The sequence below is a fragment of the Myodes glareolus genome, chromosome 18 (genome assembly GCF_982192425.1).
Source record: "Myodes glareolus chromosome 18, mMyoGla1.1, whole genome shotgun sequence".
Lineage (NCBI taxonomy): Eukaryota > Metazoa > Chordata > Mammalia > Rodentia > Cricetidae > Myodes > Myodes glareolus.
Genome location: NC_142043.1, coordinates 32734727 through 32751035, shown reverse-complemented (window position 1 = coordinate 32751035; position 16309 = coordinate 32734727). Strand labels below are relative to the sequence as shown.

General features: G+C 44.3%; 1 protein-coding gene across 22 annotated transcripts in view; it reads right to left on the bottom strand.

Annotated features, from left to right (window-relative positions):
- Nucleotides 1-4212: 4212 nt before the first annotated feature.
- The window catches only part of Dst (dystonin), a 408649-nt gene continuing 396552 nt past the window's right edge, over nt 4213-16309 (bottom strand). For 10 of the 22 annotated variants that reach the window (XM_048430395.3, XM_085679491.2, XM_085679495.2 and 7 more), the window contains 7 exons: nt 16231-16248; nt 13050-13167; nt 11091-11162; nt 10003-10205; nt 9448-9558; nt 6153-6276; nt 4213-5481 (listed from right to left, as the gene is read on the bottom strand). In XM_048430395.3, the coding sequence (XP_048286352.3) occupies nt 5219-5481; nt 6153-6276; nt 9448-9558; nt 10003-10205; nt 11091-11162; nt 13050-13167; nt 16231-16248 (909 nt within the window). In that variant the 3' untranslated portion in view covers nt 4213-5218. The remainder of the gene's footprint in view (nt 5482-6152; nt 6277-9447; nt 9559-10002; nt 10206-11090; nt 11163-13049; nt 13168-16230; nt 16249-16309) is intronic. The other 12 variants (XM_048430399.3, XM_085679498.2, XM_085679499.2 and 9 more) reach the window with 3 other exon arrangements.

Genomic DNA, 16309 nt, shown 5'->3' with positions numbered 1-16309 from the left:
TTTTCCTGGGGAGACGCACCACAAATGTCTACTCACCCCAAATTGGGAGCCCATGACAGATCAAAGTGTGGATTCCACCAAAGTTCAACTTGGTGAACCATGAGTTTTACTGGGGTAACTTACAGGTATATTACTTACAGGAGCAGCAATGAATGACTCAAACACTGATGTATCACAAAAGCCCACCCCAGCATGGGTGATAGTTTACAAAAGATGGGAACCTGGAGCACACTGCACAGCTCAATAGGTTGGAGTGTCCTTTCCCAATGACTCAGTTGGCCTAAGCCTCTTCTAGGCGCTGGTCTGGTCTCAGTCTTCTTTGCTGCTTAGCTCACTCTTCTGAGAGTGACTCTCAGCGTTTATTGCGTACTCTGCAGGGAGGGGTCTAGTGAAACTGCCTGATTTTAGGGACTTCCTGAAGCTATTTTCAGTGGTTTACTTTCCTTCTCAAGGAGCTTCCCTGAAAGATAGAATGTTTCCATTTCAGAGGAAACTGCAATATGCCATCTCTTGCATAACTTCAGTCACATTATAAATCAGAGGATAGCACCAGATTTGAGAAAAGACACAACCAGGAGCATTGAAAAGCAGATGGATGCCAACATCGTTAAGATAAATGTCCCCTTAATGAGACTTGATTAGAGAGCTAATAAAAATAAAAGAACTGCAAAACAAACAAACAAACAAACAAAAACAAAAAAGAGAGCCTATATAAGCCCTGTACTGGTTCAGTTTGGGGCTGTCCTTTTTCCACACTGGCAGAGGCAGCCACTATCCTGGATTGTGTTGGAAAGACTTTCTTTCACCAGAGGGGAGCCAAGCAGAGATGTCACAGTGTGGATCAGAGCAGGAACAGAGCGGAACTGTAACCTGTTGGCTGGTGGGGAGGGGAGCATCTTTCCCTTGCTGGAGCAGGGCTGTAACATTTCTCCAGAGCACAGCACAGCAGAGCTGTGACAACCTCCCTGAGGGAAATCCTCCCTTGCTGGAGCAGAGCTGACACTTGCATCAGGGAACCCTTGCCCATAGAAAGGACTGTAGCTTTGCTGGGGAAACTGTCCTGCACCTGAACACAGCTTCACTAATGCTTCTGTTGGGACACCTTTCCCATCCAAGCTCTAGGCATTCCTTGTTTTCTGACTGCCAGGATCCCTTTCCTTTCAAGGCTGTAATACTAACACTTCCATTGCTGATCCTACTTGGTTTCTGGACCCTAACCCAAAGGCAGCTCTTCCTTCTTCCCCACCTCGCTCCTCCTGGCAGCTGACAAACGGATAGTGTGTCTGCTCCTGCGGCTTCCTTCAAACTTCAACAGACCTGTCCGTTTCCTTCTAAACCAATTGTTAAATTCTTTCACTAAGAAGATTAAAGATTCACAGAAAGTAGCCCTAATCCTCCATAACACAAACCTTTAAAACTGTTTACTCATGGGAATATGTGAGGAAGAGTCCAGAGACCAAAAGCAAAGTAGACTGGTTCCAGAATCATGTCAACTAAACCTAGTCCTTCTTACCCCAGGGCAAAATGGTGGAAATTTTAAGAATAGTAACATTCTAAGAGAATATATATATTCTTATATATATATAATTTTATATATATTTATAATATATATAAAAGAATATATATAATTTTATTTTGGGAACTATTTGGAAAATTTCTTAACCTCTAAATTACTTTAATTTTCAATAAATGAAAATAAAGGCATAAATGTAAAATTCTGTTGAAGAGCTGATGAAACCCATTCCTAGGGTGATCATCTATCATGTGAGCCAAGGGGGTGGGAAGGCAGGATTTTCCCAACCCTCTGGAAGTTCTGCTCTAAGCACACAGTTTTGAGTTGCTGCCCGCTGGGGTGAGCTTTTTGGTGACAGTAATTTTTGTGCCTATGAATGACCCCAACAAACTCACGGGTTCACCAAGTCAGATTTGGGTGGAACTTCGTTTCATTCTTGCTGGCTTACCCAGGGTGAATGTTTGGTTATTTCTCCCTTTGTCACAGGGCAGAGAGAACAGGGGAGGGAGGAAGTAGGGGGAGAGAGAGGAGGGAGGATAGGAAGAATTTCCTTTGCACACGTTTTGTACGTGTTAACTTAGCATATTGGTAGCAAACTTCCAAGTATTAGCAGGCGGTAGTTGTGATGCAGTTATCCTGAAGTCTGGCAGCTCACATGCAGAATTTCAGCGCCGTATTTCATGCACACACACACACACACACACACACACACACACACACACACATGCTTTAAACATGACTGTTTACTTTTAAGCAGTCTGGAGTAATAGTTATCTTCAGCTAGACTGAAGGGCACTTGTCTCCTAAAGTACTGATAAATAAAACGGAAGTGCCTGCTGCTTTTGTGGGATCCAGGTGGCAACCCATCAGGTTGACAGCAAGTACCAAGGGTGTGTAACAGCTGGGTCACTCACCTGAGAACACTTCAAAGCACCGGTCACAAGGAGGTAACCATCCTACACTTGGGACTATATATGTGTGTGTATGTATATGTATGTATGTGTATATATATACAATATATAAATAAATATATGTCTTGCGGAAACAAGACAACAGATTCCTTTGCTTCTTCCTTCCCTTCTGTTGTTTAAAGGTCAGTCCTGGCTACCCAGAGAAACTTGCCAAGTTTGTAACCCACATTTGCCATTTGGCCAGGTCCAACAGTTTCCGGCCATTGTTTCAAAAGAAAGAAACAGTACACCACAGTAGCTTTGAGATTTTTTTGTTTTGTTTTGTTTTCCCAGACAAAAACATCTGCCCAGGATTTGGATTCTCTGATACTGCAGCTAACTTTTTAGGGTTGAGATTCATCCCAATGACCTGTTTTTGTTGCTGGTTTTAAGATTTGACCTCCCTAAGTAGCTCAGTCTGACCTTGAACTCAAGCAACCTAACCTTTGGAGTACCTGGGAGTACACCTGCGCTTTACAGCCCTGGGTTCCACGCTCCGCATTTTGAGGAGAAGGGAAAATGAAAGAGGTAGAACAAAGAACAGAAAGGGCAGTGTGTAGGTGGGTAGGGGGCTCTGTGCTCAGGATCACTCAGGACTCTGCTAGTGCAGACTCAGGTGGAGAAAGGAAACTCCCAATGGTTTGAAGTCTCCGCCAACGCAGTGATGGCCAGGTAGGATTCTGACGGCTTCTTTGAACTACCTTGAAACACCCACCTTCTTCAAAAAGCTTATTTTACTAGCAAAAAGGAGACTCTAGCTTTTTTAAAAAATTGTTATCTTACATATATGAGTGGTTGACTGCATGTATGCCTGTATGCTATGCGCATGTGTGATGCCCAATGAGGTCTGAAGACGGCACTGGATCTATCCACTAGAAGCAGAGTTGCAGATGGTTGTGAGCCACCATGTAGGTGCTGGGAACCAAATAAAGGTCCTCTGCAAGAGCAACCAGGGCCCTTAAGCACTGGGCTACCTCTCCAGCTCCAAGGGCTCCTTACCACTTTAACAGCAGTAGTATCCAGACAGATGAAAACAAAATCATTCCTTTGTCTCTGAAATAAAAACCGAATTTGTGCAAAACATTAAAGGAAGAGCCATTTCAGCTTCCTTTTTAGGTGATGTATTCAAACGCAGGAGCTACCACGTCATCTCAGGGTTAGAATTATCTTATCCTTGCCTTGACAGGAGAGCACAGTCACTGCGCAGACAAGGCACCAGTTCTCAGGAATGATTAGCAAGCAGGGGGAAAAAAAAATCCAAGCCTTTCTCCATGGTACCCGAACACCAACACTACCCCTTTCTGAACTCTGTGCCCAGTTAGAGGGTGCTGTGATCTGCCATGCCCAACAGAGCCACCTGCATTCTTCTAACTACAGTTTGTGCTACTTTCTTATTTAGGGAAATTGTGTAATTTGATTAAACACAAACAAAGAGAACTCACACAGACGGTAGAAGACTGTCGTCATGCTAACAGTAAGAGCAGCCGTCTTGTTACAGATCTCACTTCTGTCATGCTTCCTCGTGACTCATAACAGAGTCTCCCCTGACTCTAGGAGGTCAGGACGCTGCAGCCTGACAATCATTACCACTAGTGGGCACAGAAGTAGAACATACTAGAATACCTACAGACGGGGTTCCCACTAGTGTTAACTCCTTTCACACCTCCCCAACACTCCCTGCCACACTTATTAGCATGTCCTTGGAAACAAACAGAGAAGCTCACTTTAAATAATCAAGTATTCCAAGTATTCAAGTGAATAGGTTTTATTAAATGCATACTAATATCTTTCTCTAGTATGTGAGTATACATAATAAATTAAAATGCATATTTATTAAATATAAGTAGATATAATACCAGAACATGATTATTCCAGATGAGAAATCAAAATAAACCCACTTTTAAAGTATCTTTTGGTCACTCCAAATTGATACTGTTCATAAAAAAATACACCAATTTTCCCTGGGGAAAAAATTAATTCCATAGCAATGAAGTTAAGGGACATGTTTTATTTCATAGCTTTTTTTGCAAGCAAAATTGCTGTTACAAAATGAGTTCAATGATACAGGGGCTGCTGTCCACCCAAGCAAAGCAAACCTCACGTTTATACGAATGCACTTTGCATCACATTCTTACAGTAGAGACGGCTGATAACCCAGGGCACGTCTGGCTGCATCTAAAGCAACGGAACAAGGATGCTAGGAGGTGCTTGCACACCACGGGACCCACAGCTGCTTGAAGCAATCTCCTGGGATTCTCCGTTGGTTACGGCTTGAAGAACTGTGTGTTGAAGTGTTTTTCCTTTTGCTTTCCTTCTAATTTACAGTTAAAGCATCTCAAAAGAAAGATTTCCCTGCTATGTCTGTCAGATGTTCAGAATTTTCATAGAAACAAGAAGTGTCATGAGGTATCCCTTAATGTCAGCTATGTAGCGCTGTGGTTGTCGGAGAGGATGGAGACTTACCTGTCGGTACAGTAACTGCCTTTAGTGTGTGTGTCTACACGTGACAGTGCAGGAACATTATCAGTTCATGTTAAATTCTTTCTTCCTCATCACATATGATGTGACTTTTACCCCCAGAAAATCTGACCAAAAAGTGATACAGATCAAATAAAAAGACAAATACACAAATAAGGCCATCTGCAGAATTTAAAACTCGCCTCCTGCAATATTTCACAGTAATCTCTACATCATATTTTACATCATTCACTTAAATAATAAATGCTCAGGGGAGGGCTTGTTGGCGCCCGGTGCACTATCTCTTTGAAGACTTGTCTAGTCTGCTGGCAGGTGACTTCCTCTGGGGTGTGGGGATCTTAGACGGCTTGCCTGTGGACGGCCGAGAACCTGCTCGGGGCACAGGTCTGTGTGTCTGTGGGACAGTCTCCACGTCTGAGCACACAGACTGGATTTCCGAAATGTCAAAGTCTGATGCGTCACTGCCTCGGCGGCTGCTGGCCCTGCTGCCAGCTTTGCTTCCAGCTCTGCTTCCAGGGCGGCTTGGAGTCTTCCTGGATTCTGAGGAGAGAGGAGACAGAGGAGCCATGTTTAATCTCAACATGCTTGTCTAGCGCTCAGTATTCACATGCAAACCCTTTGGTCTCGTGGCTTCTCGTTATCACTCAAGGGCAGGTAGCCTCATCCTGAGCAAAGGTTCAAGAGCAACATCTAGACTGGCAGTGTCCGTTACAGGTAGACACAAAGAACACCCCTTTGTGTTGTTGGAGGGCTGAGCCTGGCTTGTCTGAGGTGTCCACAGACCCTCAGGTATATGTCTTGTCTAAGGGAATGTGACTTAAATCATGTGAGAAGTGTCCCTGATGCTGAGCTCAGAGCTTGGTAGCGCTGGAGTGTCACTAAATTCATTAGTCTTTGGACTAATTCATTAGCCCTGATGGAAGGGCCAGTAACTGTTACCTGGCACAGCCCCATGCGCTCCCTGAGTGGCAAGAGGTTCCCAGAGCGAGGGGTGCAGTGCTGAGCTATGTTTACGCCCCGGGTCCTTTGGTGCTGTCCAAAAAGATTCCTAGTCACCCTGCTAGGAGTCATTTACCCTTCTTTATTGGAGGATTACGGCTTCATTTCACGTCAAAAGAATACAACACTGTCAAAAAATTCCCTTTCAAAAGAGGAAGGGAGGGAACTTTAAGTCTGAGGTCATTGTTCAAGAAAGAAATGGCCACACTCACCGGCAAGCTGTGTTCGGACTCTGGCAGCTGCTGCTGTTATCAAGGCTCTGTCCTCCCCGGAGTGGAAGCCTTTCCCTGATAGATACCCCGGGAGTCGCAGCTTGCTTCCCTGGATTGGCGTTCCCTGTGTGCGACCAGTGCAGAGACCACGTGAGACTTTGCCCATGTTTCCCGATATTCCACTGACATACTTTACTCATGGCTGGACATCTATGCACGTCCTCTTAGGAGGTAGACATGCTTCCGTTAACCGAGGCGTGTGGCTCTCACTTGCTTTCCTCCTCCAGTGTTTTATTATGACTTGCATAAAGGAAACCTCCTAAAGAAAACGGCTTCGTGATGAGAAAGGAAACGCAAAGCCGAAGTCTCCCACAGAACACAAAAGCCATGGTGAGGAAAACAAGGCAGACTGAGCGGTGGGGAGGTTAGTATCTCAGACTGACAGCTGACCCCAGGATGACGGCTGTGCAGGGAACAGAGAGCTGCAACTGGGCCTGAATGCTCCTCTGCCTTCCATGTCCTCGGAAACACGAGGCAGATGTAAACAGAGGCGGCCCGATGAGAGCAGGAAAAGACACCCGGTAATAAGACAGCTCGGAAAAGCTTAAAAAGGAGGTGTGATCGGCTAACTCCACACTGAATGTGTCCACGTCAGGGCCTATCACGTGTTGTTTTATTCTTCGTGGTACTGGCTCAACTGTACAAAACTTACAGGCCATGCTTTTGGGATACTTGTTTTAAACCCTGAGGAGTCACAACATGCAGGGCGGTTTCTCTGCAGCTAAAAATACCATCTCTAGAGTATAAGGGTTTCGTATTTGTCAAGGGGCACAGAGCCCAGGAGCCACAGAGAAAGCATAGCTATAAAAATGATGACTACATTTTGAAAACAATCTCCACACTGAGTCTAAAATTCTTAATAAAGTATATGCAGAACTTTTGATACTGATCTTATCATTTGATATTGCATTTATTGGAGTTAGTATTTGATTCCTATCCTTTGTCTTCCTGTGCATTCTACACACATACCCAAGTGCGAGTAACATTCTTTTTAAAACAGGCAGACCTCAGACTCTCCTTTCCTTCCCACTCTGAGTGCTGGGATGCACTGCCTACATGAGCTCCAGCATAGCACTTTGTTTGTTTTGTTTTGCAAGGCAGGGTTTCTCTGCGTAGCCCTAGCTATCCTGGAACTTGCTCTATAAGACCAGGCTGGCCTCGAACTCAGAGATCCACCTGCCTCTGCCTCTGGGATTAAAGGCGTGCACCACCACCATCTGACTCCAGCACATTACTGATGTATGACTTATGCATGGAAACACTTTCAACCTGCTTTTATATATTAGCCAGAGTTAGACCTCACAATCGCCTCACCACCCAAGATCTGACAAGGTGGATCTAGTGAAATTCCTCACTTAGAAAGAATCTAAACTGCCCCGGGAGCCACTGATGATGATGATTGGAGTTATCATGGAGCGTTACAGAAGCCAGAGTCCTATGAGTGACAAGAGCCCTACACTCTGACCGTTGTGACTGGACTCTCTCTCTCTCTCTCTCTCTCTCACACACACACACACACACACACACACACACACACACACACTTCAACCAGTGTACTTAGGCTTTATTAGGTGTGTGTGCATGCACACGTGAGTGCATGTGTGCTGAGGCCACAGGCAGATGTTGGGCACCTTCCTCTACTGCTTTCTGCTTCTGAGACAGGATTTCTCACCAATTCTCTAGCTATATACCCCCGTACCCCACTTTTAGGTGAGTTCTGGGGATCTGAACTCAGGGTTCATGTTTGCACGGTGGGCATTTACCAATTGAATCCTTTCTTTCCCCAGCCCCAAATGCCTAATGGGGCATTTGCTACTTTCTTTTTTTTGTTTGTTTTTTGGTTTTTCGAGACAGGGTTTCTCCAAAGCTTTGGAACTAGCTCTTGTACACCAGGCTGTCTTCAAATTCATAGAGATCCGCCTGCCTCTGCCTTCCGAGTGCTGGGATTAAAGGTGTGCACCACCACCGACTGGCCTACTTTTTTTTTTTTTTTAATGTGAACATAGAAATTTTAAACCTGTCATTTGAGGTCCTTTAAAAGCTTCTCAGTTTTTACATAATAGATTCATAACAGCTAACAGACATTTCCAGATGTAATCTATGATGTTAGTATTTCCCACCCGAAGGGAACAACCGGGAGTGCAGGACCAAGGGGAATGAAGAGGACAGACAATGTTAGAAGGGAGTCTGTGTTTGTCTCAATTCTTCCACTCGGCCATGCAGTGACCGAAACTGAGAACAGAAGGCAAGAAGCTTGTCTCTGCTCACCAGTTGTCAGTAACAGTCATAAAAACCACAAGCTCCAAAAAAGTACCACATTTCTTTTGTACACAGTTATTTTATACAAGGGCCTTGGCTTTCAAATTATATCTAACCATTAAGCAAAAAAAAAAAAAGTCCCTTCTTTCAAAGAAAAGAAGTTTAGGGACCACTCCTCCATTATGTGGTTTTAATCAAGGATGTGAAATAGTGTCTGTATTGATCAATTCACAGAAGTTTCTTTCAAAAGTAGATGGTTGATTTTTAATTGAATGTAGACAATCTAATATGTGAGTTAATCTTGGCAAATATTATCTTAAATGTTCTAAATAGCTTCTCCCTGTACACCAGGTCATTGTTACGGTATGCTCACATAATATTCGCTTCTAAAATATAATACAGACACCTTTTGAAGATGACAGCTGGCTGTCAATATTCCCACGCACATCCCTCTGATGCCTGCACCAGGAACTGAGAACTATGTCGTTCCTGGCCAGCGTGAACGAGCAGAAGTGAATGCCAGAGACGGTCAGAGGCCCCATCCATGGTGAACGCTTACTAAAATTCCTTAACTAATTCTGTAAATGCTGCCGATGACACTGTTCCTCATTCTCATTCAAGGGAACATGCTAAACTTCTCTCTCAAATTATACCTACGGGCAAAAGCATTTCACCAACATTAAAGTAAACTTTCATAGGCTTGAATATACATTCTGTGTTTTACTCGTCTAAATGATACACGGAGACTTAAGTATGAACGGGAACCAAAACCCACAGAAGGTGTCCAGCCTGACGGTGTGAACAGTCTTTTCTGACAGCCTCTCGTTCGCATGCCCCGAGGACTGTTTTACAGATGGCGGCAAGAGGACGGAGTACTGTTAAAAGCACACACATTAAGGTGGTGGTGGCAGTGTTAGTAGGTGGCGGTGTCAATTAGAGGAGGCGGTTAGGACCGGGATCTGGGGCCTTACGGTACCTCTGCTGACGACACGGGAAAGTCTGAGCCCTCGGCTGCTTTACAAGGAGTTGACATTTTGCTGTTTGTCAACCATGGTTTACCGTAATTGCGTGTTAAAGGGTGGAGAATCTGCGTGGAACAATGGCAAATCAAATGTAAAGGACAGCAGATCAAAAACAAACTCACAGGGAAGAGGCATTCATGGGAGACTCATGTTACACAGGCCATGAAAACAAGGGTGGAGAGAGCGGATGGCAAATCATACATACCAAAACAAAACAAAACAAAACAAAAAAACAAAAAAACCAACCCAAAACAAAAACACAACAAAAAATGAAACTTCTAAACAGAAAACTCAACCTGGAAGCTGACAAAGCCCCTAGACAGGTAACCCTATAGTATAGACACCTGCTTCAAGGGTCACTGGGCAGAACATATTAAAAAAACAATAGGTGGGAAGAGATCTAAATGGTTGAGGCTGGTCCAACAAATTCCAGAGAGATCCAACACCCAACAGTATGCTCGGGACAGCGAGTGCATTGGGAGAGGAGAGGCCACAGCCCAGAGTCCTACCTTGGGTGTGCTGGCGGCAGCAGGCACCTGTGGGGAGGCTGCCTGGCCAGCGTGACTGGACACAGAAGTGGATCTGTTGGGCGAAGCCCCTCGGGATGAAGGCCGTGATCTGCGGCCTCGTGGCCGGAAGGCAGCCATCCCCTGACTGGCACCGTCTGCTAGGATGAACTTCTCACGCAGCTCCATGTTGGTCCGTCCTTTAGCTGGATTCACCCACGCAGCAGAAGGCACCGAAAAGAAGAGAATGCATTCAGTCTTTGCAGGGGTGGGGGCACCTGACACCAAAGAGCACGCTGAAAACTTCGAGGACATCTTTTTGCCATGCCAACTCCAACTTAGCATAACAAGAAGTTAAATGCATTCCTTCACAATGCATTCCTCTCGGGTACAAGGGAGCGTGGAGATGGGCAAAGGTGCGCTTACTCTAACACTAGACACCAGCAAGAATAACCCGTGTAAAACAAAGTCAGCATGACAATGGGAAGCTCATGCCACTGTTAATCCACCAGCTACTGATGCCCACACGCTTGGTCACCCTTACACCACACCAAATAGACAAGTCAGGAAGGCAGGGCTGTGTCTTTTTACATGTATTGCTGAGGTCTGGAGAATGCCAGTATTTAACAATTACACAAAATCGGAGGTGGCTTGTTAGTCATGAAAGATAGCATTAAACACTTCCAGAACTTTCACTGAAGTGAGGGCAGCTAGTATTTTAATTTCAGGCCTTTAAAAAAAAAATGAACCATTTTACCAACATGCAGAACAAACACCAGACCCAGGAATCCACGAGGCAATCAGTGATGGAGCACTCATACAAACACATATGCACATGGAGAACACTCCACAAGGACCCGATGGGCAACGTGTTGGCATGTGCTTGATCACTTGGGCAACACTTGCGACAAACTACGAGCGTGTCGCATTTTCAGAATTTCTAATGTCAGATTAGAAGCCCGGCTCGCTGAATGGGAGTTAAGCCATACACGTGAATGAAGCATATTGTGTTAAAACGAATCATGAAAGCAAGAATGTAAAAGAAGGAAAGAGAAAAGTGAGAGCGAGAGCCAAAGAGAGGGGTTGCCAACCTATAGTAGGCTGAGTAGTAGTAATTGAAGAGTTTGATTCCGAACGTAACATTTTACTCCCATGATGATGAACTAGAAAAAATGACACAGGATACCAGTCACATTAGAGGATACTGTTAGCAGAGGAAACACAGTACAGCAGCTGGGTATGCAGAGAGCTCAGATGCAGCCTTCAGCACACACTCAGGACACAAGTCGCACCAGGAGAAGAAGCCCTACAAGGTCCGACTGCACCAGGAGAAGCAGCTGCAAAGCTCGGCCAGGCGTGTTAGCTTGTCCTCCGTGATCCCGCAGGACAGGACACATCTGCACCGCCATTTCCTAGGGACGGCTGTATTTACCTTGGCCCGTGCTCTTTTCAGAGCGCACTCACGTACCACAAACGGACGTTTTGCTTAACAACGGACTTTTTAATGGAGCTGAGAAACTCCTATCACCTGCCTGATGTAGCAGCCATCTTGCGGGTGTGGTGTGGCAACACCACTGCCGTGTTTGTGGTGACGCTGGTATGACCAAGCCTACTGCAACACCAGCCAGACAAAACCGTACCCCAGCTCCAGAGAGGACACAAGGCTCCCATCGCGCTAACGATGACGGCTCCTCGTTTATGTATTTACCATACTGTATTTGCTATTAGAGCATGCCGTTTCAGACCGCCAGCCGCCTATGCAGCTTATGATGACTGCATTTCTTGGCCGCATAATTTTATCTTGTGCTCCAGTCAATCTCACCTCGTTTTATTCACCAGGCCTTTGGAGCAACAGGTACTATACCGCCCACCCCCAACTCCCACACACCCTTGGTGTGTAGGGCACTAACCCATTTAGGTTGGTATTAAGTGCACGTCGTGTCTGCACTGAAATGAAAACGTTTCTCTAAACACATCCCTAGTGTAAGCAAGCAGGACTGACAGGACAGGAGAGCTCTACCCCTCTTTAAGCTGCATCTTTAGTTAACAAAGAGCAGGGCCACTATGTGGCTGTGTAACAGTTCACTCTGGACTTGATGGACACGCCTGCTGACTCGGATACACCTGTACCCAGGTGCCAGCACTGAAAGGAAGGGTTCCTGCTTGACCTTCTACTTGGGAGCCTAACGGGCAAAGCTGGAACAGACGCTTTGAAAGGACTAGAATAAGTTCACAGACTAAGGCAAATCATCAACCTTAATGTTTTCTGGTTTAAAACTAACAAATGCTTACTGAATAGATGGCACCTAATTATAAACTGTAATCAAATATCCATATGATGAATTAAGAATCGAGCAACTGTAGGACATGAAAGTAGGAATATCAGGGCTGGTGGGAGGGCTCAGTGGTTAACAGAATTTACTGCTTTTGTAAAGGGCCCTTGTTTGGTATCAGGACCCATGGGTGGTTCACAACCACCTGTAACGCCAGCTCTGGAGGATCTGTGGACACTGGCACATACATACACACACTGCACATGCATGCACACACACATATAATTAAAAACAATAGTACACTCTTCAAAAAGAGATACTAGGAATATTAGAACCTATGCTAAAACCCCTGGGCTCAGAGCCGGTGAAAGCTACAAAATAATATTTACAGTTATTCAACTTCAGTGAGGGTTTGCTGTTGTTTTTATGTATTGCTTTCCCCACCTCTCCCCTCATTTAAAAAAACTTGACTTTTAGACTTTTACTCTCTGTCATTTTCAGACATTACCATGTGAAGAAGTCTGTCCTGGTGAGTGGAAGTGTTCATTTTGAGAACTAGACAGGAGGTCTTACACAGAAAATCTAGACTGTACTTCCTACCTACCTGTATCAAATTCATCCCATTAGTTGGAAAAAAAAAAAAGAAGAAAGGATATATTTTATAGACCAGTCTGAAACAACGGCCGTGGGACTCAAGCTGGGCCCAGTCTGCCGTCAATGAGGAACACTGGACACTGCCAAGCTCTCACGGCGCTGACGCCCCGTTCGTCTCCTTACCCCTGCATGGATCGTTTTTCACTAAGAACTCATCCAGAGCCATCCATCCACCTCCAACACGAACCATCACCGTACTCCGCAGGATCCGAACCAGCCGCAGCTGCTGTGAGTCTCCAAACTAGGCAGCGAAGAGAGAAAGGACCTCTAATTGTCAGTACCAGTGACAAGCGAGAGGATGGCGTGAAGCTTGCAGTGGCGTAAGCAACCAACTCAATTGCTTGCTTAGTTCACAGTGATTAATTAGTGAAATCTCAAAAGGGGTTTGTCATGATCTACATTAGACTGCTGCATGCCGATTTAGCTCAAAGGAAACAGTTGGGGGAAGAAAGATCACAAAGGTTAATCAAGTATAATGTTGAAGCTTCATTCTAAAGCTACAAATCATGTTTCTTTCTTGTAATAGACACAGCACTCACAAGGCAGGAACTGAGAATGTCTCTAGACGTTAAGCGCAGCCATGGACAGAAGCACAAGTCCACTTGCCCAGGACTTACACAAAAGGAAGTGTATGGACTTCAGCAAACTGATTTGGGAACACTACCTCTTAATTTAAAACTACTTTCCTTCGATAGCTGTGGGAAAAATCTTAAGCGCCTTTGTTTTCCCTAGGGAAGTTCCGACTGGGGGATAAAGTAATAAATGCTTGTGTCTAATAAAAGTTTCATACTAAAATTTCTGGGTCTCTAATGGTCTGGTAAATCTATTAGCTAGCGGTTGGGTTAACATGCCACTTTATATATTACCGTAGTCTTAAAACAGGTACTGACAAATTACTAATGACACAGTTTCCAAATCTAAGAGGGTTTTACTCGAAGCTTTCGGTGCCGTTGGTGCTTCCTTCAGTGAACCATCAATCACTTGGGAGCACACAGACTCTCCGAGTCTTGAACAAACGCGAGATCACAGGTAGCTCTGGTTATGGGCTTACTTGTTTTGAAAGGCTGATGAGTTTGGACCTGGAAACCATTTCTCAGAGGCTCATGTCCGACTGTGAAAACTACCATACTGAATCTCCAGCTTATCAGCTTAGTGAGTGACAGAAAACAAGCAGTTCGTCAGGGGCCAACAGCTTCCTAGCAGAACTGGCCGTGATGGTTCCCTGCCGTACTATGGTAAGTAGAAACCCCTGGTACTTTCCCATGGTCCTCAATGCTGGATTTTAGGGTGTGAACCCTGACAGAGCGCCGGCCAGTCTTAGATGGCCACATAAGCACACCAGCAGGAACTCCGTGCTTCCCATTACACCTCTAGTTAGCGCTTCCTAAATTCGATTTTAAAACCCTGAAACTTAAGCAGCCCTATGGGTGAACGGCCTCTGATATGCAAATTGAAAAATTAAAACTTGTCTTTGTGTTGTTAGAGACAAAAATTGGTGCTGCGATTGGTAAGCAAAGGGAAAAGAGGGGTGAAGAAAATTACTTTTAAGGAACCAGATAATGGGCTCAGGTGAATCTTGTTCAAGACCAGGTTCAAAATCAGACTTAAGGAAACAACTAAAAATGCTTCCTAAAATGGTATTTTGGTTCTATTAAATGTGGTAATTTCAGATTTTACTTTAACAAGGTATTCTCCAGCCAACTAACAGTGTCTCTAGGATTCCTCTAATTTTCTCAAGGCCAAACCATGAGACAAGAAAACCAGACTCATACTGCTCTTTGAATTTTCAGCACATAAAATCTTTTACGTTAAGAATCTTTTCTTTTCTCTGAAAATAAAAGATATTACCCTACTTGTTGACTCAGAAAATACCAAGCATAAAAAAGTAACATTTTTATCTGTTATAACAAATAGGTATGCTACCCTGATTTTATCCTTATATATTGTGTGTTACGTATTAAATTATCAGTCTATCCCATATATATATATGGGATAGACTGATAATTTGCATGGGAGATATATGTATGTACACACATACATACATATATATATATATAAATAAAACTAGTATATGTCAATTAAAATATTTCTTGGGAAAATTCTATTCCAAGTAATGGTGCCATTTAACTCTAAATTTTGTTGCAGCAAATTGAAAGTACGAGATAACTTGCAACTTTCAAGACACAGTTTGGCCAGAGATTGAGCCAGGTCGTCTGAATGTATAATACAGTTTACAGTTTAATATTTTTATGGGACTCCTGGGAGTGTCAATGAGTGTGTCTCTGACTCCTGTGCCTGTTCGCGAGGCTCTTTTCTGTTGATCTGCAGTGTCCAACTTCAGTGTGATAGCTTTTGCTTCATGCTGTGTCATATTTTGCCGTTACCTCTTAGAAAGCCTGCTCTTTTCTAGTGAGAGACAGAAAGGTGAAAAAAGTGAGAGTGGATCTGGAGGGGAGGGGAGGTGGAGAGGAACTGGGAGGAGAAGGGGTGGGAACTGTAATCAGGATACAATGTATGAGAAAAGACTCTATTCTTAATAAAAGGGGGGAAAGATGCCATGTGACTTGCAGTAGAGCAGCGATCGCTACCTAACACAGTAAGCTCCTGACTGAAGAGTGCAGACACAAACTTCTTGATCATGTGTCCATTGAAATGCAATTTCTCCTGTGTGTAGTTTAAAATTCCCAGGCACGCCACAGCACTACTAAGCAGTTCATGTTGACTTAGATGTCAATGGAAACATCTGGCTACGACAGCACCAAATATGACCTGGCACGCACCACAAAGCAGTAACTCAGAACAAGTCAGCTACTGGGAGCACACGTCTCACTTGTGGTGAGGCCCCATGAAGACCTTTTGGTACTTCTTGCCATGGTCACTGCTCAGTGACATATGTCCTGAACACTCAGACACAGCGATGTATGGAGAATCAAGTTTGTGTTCCAGCGACTGCCCACATGATGTATGGAGAATCAAGTTTGTGTTCCAGCGACTGCCCGCATAAGAATTTGTTAGCGGTATCAGCAACAATGGGACTTGACCGCTGTGTTTACGTCACTGGAGCCAGCTAATCAGATAGCTTCATTATCTGGTTCACTTAAGAGTAATCTCCTCATTGGACACAAAGCAGTCAAGGGTCCTGGGTCAAGGACTCTGATAGCGCTGACAGGAACAGCACACCAACCAACACTGTAGTAGCTAGCAAGACAGCATGGAAGGACTGGCCATGGCAAGCTTGGATGGCTATGAGTTAAAGATTAAAAAAAAAGAATCATTGGGAACTTGAGATTCCACTGGTTTATACCTGATTTCCCAGGAAGAACTGATAAAATAAAAATGAAAAATGGGAGAAAGACAAAATTAGTTCAACAGGAAACTTCCTA